This window comes from Priapulus caudatus, unplaced genomic scaffold, assembly GCF_000485595.1.
Source record: "Priapulus caudatus unplaced genomic scaffold, Priapulus_caudatus-5.0.1 Scaffold34, whole genome shotgun sequence".
NCBI lineage: Eukaryota > Metazoa > Priapulida > Priapulimorpha > Priapulimorphida > Priapulidae > Priapulus > Priapulus caudatus.
This window is the reverse complement of record NW_014577095.1, coordinates 385,525-391,236: the sequence shown is the minus strand read 5'-3', so window position 1 is coordinate 391,236 and position 5,712 is coordinate 385,525. Positions and strand designations below refer to the sequence as shown.

The 5,712-nt window shown below is 51.1% G+C and overlaps 1 protein-coding gene across 2 annotated transcripts in view; it reads left to right on the top strand.

Annotated features, from left to right (window-relative positions):
• Positions 1 to 4,136: 4,136 nt before the first annotated feature.
• LOC106817321 (RNA-binding protein squid-like) overlaps positions 4,137 to 5,712 on the top strand; it is a 17,219-nt gene continuing 15,643 nt past the window's right edge. For both annotated transcript variants that reach the window (XM_014821990.1, XM_014821983.1), the window contains exon 1: positions 4,137 to 4,445. In XM_014821990.1, coding sequence (XP_014677476.1) covers positions 4,210 to 4,445 — 236 coding nt within the window. In that variant the 5' untranslated portion in view covers positions 4,137 to 4,209. The remainder of the gene's footprint in view (positions 4,446 to 5,712) is intronic.

Sequence of the window (5,712 nt, the reverse complement as noted above, 5' to 3'; positions counted from 1 at the left end):
TCAGCGGTGACCTAGCATTTTTTAGAGAAGGTTCCTGATACCATCCCTGTGCATTCCACTGTTTCGGCGTGTATGTGAACACATTTGGGACTAACAGGGTTTACTAGAATCCCACCACTCCACCACAGAGTCACCGCAGTAGACGTTAGATGAGCGCTGTCGCTCTGCGGCACTTGTTTACTGTTTAGGATGGGATGGCATGGGATGGCATGGGATGGGATCAGGAGTCTATCAATATTGATAGACTCCTGATGGGATGCGGTGCGATGAGATGGGATGGGGTGCGATGGCATGGCATGGCATGTGATGGCATGGGAAGCGATGAGATGGGATGGGATGGGATATGGGATGGGATGCGGTGCGATGGGATGGCATGGGATGGGATGGCATGGCATGGCACTGCCTGTGATGAGATGGGATGGGATGGGATATGGGATGGGATGCGGTGCGATGGGATGGCATGGCATGGAATGGGATGGATGGATGCAGGGATAGATAGATAATTAGAATTTTTTGGTATTTTCCTTTCAACCAAGCGGTCACCAGCTGAGTAACGCCACTGATTTCCCCGGGCAACGCCGGGTATCCCGCTAGTTCTATATATAAGTGCAGTAATCAGGGTGTAGCTAGCTCATTTTTCCTTAGGTTTGAGGGAAGAGGCAAGCCATACTTAGTTTGTGTTCTGGGCAGTTGCCTGTCCATTAACCATGTATACATGGTAGTATTTACATTTCCCATCCTACATTTACGTATCTTTCCGGCCCCATTACACCCCCCTCCAAAAAAGACAGTTCTGGCGGTAATGAATTGCGATTGTAATATATTTTACAAAGGGCTGCTCGGTTGCATAATTGATCTATATTCCCGATTCTAACATGTTACCACCTACACATTTTGTGTAGTTTATAGGTTTTTCCCCTGTGCTGTTACATGGAAGTTGCTGGTGAAGTTTGCGTGCCTCAAGAATCCTGAAAGTTACATTTGCATGCATAGAAATAATATCTAGATAGACTAGACTATATAAGATATATATATATATAGACTACTATATATATAGTCGTGTCTCTATATATTTCTATGTTTGCATGGGTACAATCACAATGTGCGTGGCGTGTGTGCGTGCATGCTTGCGCGCGTCTCTCTCTCTCTCTCTGTGCGTGCGTGCGTGCGTGCGTGCGTGCGTGCGTGCGTGCGTGCGTGTGTATGCGTGTTAGAAATAGATCAGAGCCGTTTTTGTTCCCATGAGCTAATGGTCCTGGCAAAACTGTGGTGAGTAAATCTGGTATATGGCTTTATACTAATTACTATCAGAAGCGTATTACTGTAACTAAGGCCCGTATACCTGAACGTACCCTGGTTACTATTTGATATGGTTAGAGTTAGGGAGTATAGGCGTAGGCGACTCCCTAGACTCGTTAGTGGAGTAGGCGAGGTACGGTCCGGCATATTAGATAGGCTGAAGGGGTCGTTGTCGTATCAGGTACTACAGATATGTACCCGAGGTACGTATATGTATACACAAGTGTACCAGACCTGTATCTTCTCAGCATATATGTACCCTGTGTTTACATAAACGTACCTGCCCCTGAGATGGAGATCGAATGAAGACGGTCATGGAGGAGGAGTAGGGGGCAGGAGGAAGAGGAGGAGGAGGGCGAGAAGGTGATGGAGGAGGGGAGGAGGTGAGGAGGGGGAGGATGAGGAGGGACGGAGGAGGGAGAGGAAGGTAGATGGGAATCGAATGAAGACGGTCAGGAGGAGGTTAGGGCACAGAGGAGGAGGGAGGAGGAGGAGGAGGAGGAGGAGCGGAGAGAGGTGATGGAGAATCGAATGAGACGGTCATGGAGGAGGAGTAGGGGGGCATGGAGGAGGGGAAGAGGAGGGGGAGAAAGGGTGATGGATGTAGGGGGAGGAGGAGGAGGAGGAGGAGGAGGAGGAGGGCGGGAGGGTGTTGAAATCGAATGAGAGTGTGTCTCACACTTGGAAGGAGTGAAGCCGAGGGCTGCAGAGGAGGCAGAGGAGAGAAGGGTGATGAGTAGAGGTGAGGACGAGAGAGAGTGACTGAGTAGGAGAGGCAGGAGAGGAGAAGGAGGAAGAAGGGGAGGAGGAGCGGGAGAGGTGATGGAGATCAAATGAGACTGGTCAATGTGAGGAGGAGTAGGCGGCAGGAAGGAGGGGTAAGAGGACGCGAGAGACCGTGCATGGGAGTAGGCGGGAGGCAGGAGGAGGAGGAGGAGCGGAGAAGGTGATGAAAATCGACCATGAAGTAAGGCTCATGGAGGAGGATAGTGAGGGTGCAGGAAAGAGGCAGGAGGAGGAGAGAAGGTTGAGGAGTTAGGTGGGGGGAGGAGAGAAGGGGTGATGTAGTAGGGCGAGGAGGAGGGCGAGGAGCGAGGATGGAGGAGGAGGGACGAGGAGGAGGAGGGGAGACGGTGTTTGAGAGGGGGAGAGAAGAAGGAGGAGGAAAGAGGTAGTCAGGAGGCCAGGAGGAGAGGGAGGAGGGGAGAGGCGTTGCTGTCTGGAGTAGGTGGAGGCAGGAGGAGCGAGAGAGGGGGGGGAGGGGGGGTGGAGCACGGTTCTGTGGGGTAGGGGCTGCAGGGAGGATGGGGAGGAGTAGGAGTAGGAGGCGGATGAGGAGGAGGAGGAGGAGGAGGAGGAGGAGGAGGAGGAGGAGAGGAGGAGGGGAAGAAGCGTGTTGGAGTAGGTGGAGAGGAGGAGGAAGGCAGTAAGATGATGTGTAGGAGGAGGAGGAGGCAGGGAGGAGAGGATGAGGAAGGGAAAGGTTGTGGAGTAGGTGCGAGGAGGAGGAGTGAGGGAGGAGAGGAGGAGCGAGGAGGGAGGAGGAGGAGGGGTGGAGGAGGAGGAGTGAGGGGAGGAGGAGGAGAGGGAGGAGGGGAGACGGTGTTGGGAGTAGGGGGAGAGAAGGAGGAGGACAGAGGAGTAAGAGGCAGGGAGGAGGAGGAGGAGGGGAGACCTGTTTGGTGTTGGGTAGGTGGAGGGAGGGAGGAGGCGAAGGCAGGGTGGTGAGACGAGTGTTGGAGTAGGGGAGGAGAAGATGGGAGGAGTAGGAGTTAGAAGGCGGAATGGACGTCGAGGAGAACAGAGGAGCGGAGAGGAGGAGGCGAGAAGGTGTGTGGAGTATGGGTGGAGGAGGATGAAGAGGAGGAGGAGGAGTGAGGAGGAGGAGGGGGACGAAAGGATGATGGCAGAGGAGTAGGGGGCCAGGAGTAGGGGGCAGGAGATGGAGGGAGGAGGAGGAGGAGAAGGAAGGAGGAGAGGAGGAGGAGGAGGAGGAGCGAGGCGAGGAGGAGGAGGAGGAGGTAGGCAGGAGGAGCGAGGAGAGAGGAGGAGGCGAGGAGGTGATGGGAAGCAGTGTAGCATATGAGAAGAGGTGAAGAAGGTTGATACCTACTCCTCCTCCTCCCTCCTCCATCACCTTCTCCCCTCCTCCTCCTCCTCCTCCTCCTCCTCCTTTCTCCACTCCATCACCTTCTCTCCTCCTCCTCCTCCTCCTACTTTCTCTACTCCATCACCTTCTCTCCTCCTCCTCCTCCTCCTGACCCTTACTCCTCCTCCTCCTCCTTTCCTCCTCCTCCTGCCCCCTACTCTTCCTCCATGACCGTCTTCATTCGATCTCCATCTTAGGGGCAGGTACGTTTATGTAAACATAGGGTACATATATGCTGAGAAGATACAGGTCTGGTACACTTGTGTATACATACATATACGTACATCGGGTACATGTCTGTAGTACCTGATACGACAACGACCCCTTCAGCATTAGATAGTACCAGAGTACGTTCCGGTATACCGGACCGTACTCAGGGTACGTTCCGGCAGTACCAAAGATCGTATAGTGCCGGAGGCCTCCGGATCTTTGGGCAGTACCCCGTGGCTGAGCCCTGGGGGACATAGACCCTCTCTTATTTTAGAACGTTGACAATAGCACTTTATATGAACAAAGAAACAGGATTTCAAACCAGTTTTTAAAAAAATGTTGAATTTCACAATATAATATTATTCTTGGTTTGAAAACAGTTGAGTAGTATCGTAATGTCTTAAACTATGCGATAGTAAGCCGTCTAGAAATCCATTGAGATCACTCTATGTGCGTATAGAGGGCGCTAATTACTCTTTCTTCTTGTGGAGTAGAGAAGTTCGTATTTGTATTTCCTTTGTACTCGCGATATTGTATTAAAATACGCCAGTATGTCCGATTCCGAAGTACAAGAGTCTGGTCCTGGTAATGAAGTGTTTCACGCAGATGACGAGAACGCGGGTGCATTCGAAGTTCCAGCGACCGAGGTTGCCGACGAAAGCAAAAAAGAGCCCGAGGAACAAGTTGCCTTAGTTGACACCGAGAAACAGGAAGATGGCGGCCACGAGAAAGCTGAGAACAAAGAAAAGTCCGCTGATCCAGATGACAAAACAGACGAAGATGAAAGGTATTAGGAATACAATAAACATGGACAAGGAAACATCTGTGTTATATTTGTTGTTTGCTTTGAACAACATGCGTTTATGATTCACATTTTTGTGATTGTTTGCCACACACTGACACAGTGACACACAGTGACACACGAGACTCAGACTAGGGCTCATAGTGAGTCATACTCATAGGGTCTATGTCCCCCATGGGCTATGGTACTGCCGGAACGTACCCTGGTAACTATAGCTGATATGGTTAGGGTTAGGGAGTAGGCGTAGGCGACTCCCTAGACTCGTTAGTGGAGTAGGCGAGGTACGGTCTGGCATATTAGATGGTACTAGTAGTACTACTACTAGTACCAGTAGTAGTAGTATTTAGTACCAGGGTACGTTCCGGTATACCGGACCGTACCCAGGGTACGTTCCGGTATACCGGACCGTACCCAGGGTACGTTCCGGCAGTACCCTGGGGGATGTAGACCCTATCACTATCAGTATCAGCCAGACTAGGGACTACCGACGAGTAGCTCTAGTAACTATACTATTGGCATTGCCCGCTTACAGTTGCCGCTGGGCTATAGAACCAGCCATTAGGGATGCGCGGAACCAACTTTAATAGTCCAGCCAGTCAGCGGGAACTATGTATTTCCGCACGTGGAGGGGTGGGCGGGTTGTGTTGGTTGTGCTCACAGGCCAGCAGCGCCGCCAAAAATGGCCATTTGAAGTTCGCAAATCTAATGTTCGTTCACCAGAAATACCGCAAGTAGACCATTTCAACGATAATTAGAGGTTAAATTTTAGTAGCTGATATAACTTGGCATATTCACTTCGGATAAGAGGCATTAATTGCCTACCACAGACGTTTAAAGTCGCGAATTGGCGCGACTAAGTTGGTCCCGCGCATCCCTAATGGATTGTTCTATAGCCCAGCAGCAACTTTACGCGGGCTATAGTTACTAGAGCTAACCGACGAGTACCGTCTCGGCGTCTGTGAAATGAAAGGTTCAGAAAAAGCAATGTAGATAAATTCCAATTTATATTCACTTTTCCTTTGTTACATCGAATGCAAATCTCTGCGGTGGACCCGTGCTTACAGAAAGCAAGTTTCTATTACATTAGGTGCGTTCACACGGACGTTTTTAGCCCGACCCTAATTAGGCTGATGGGGTCGTTGTCGTATCAGGTACTACATAGTACATATATGATATATGTACCCGAGGTACAGGGGAAAAAATACACGGGGGCGGCGGGCGATTTCGCCCCCGAAATGCCAAAAAGAGCCCC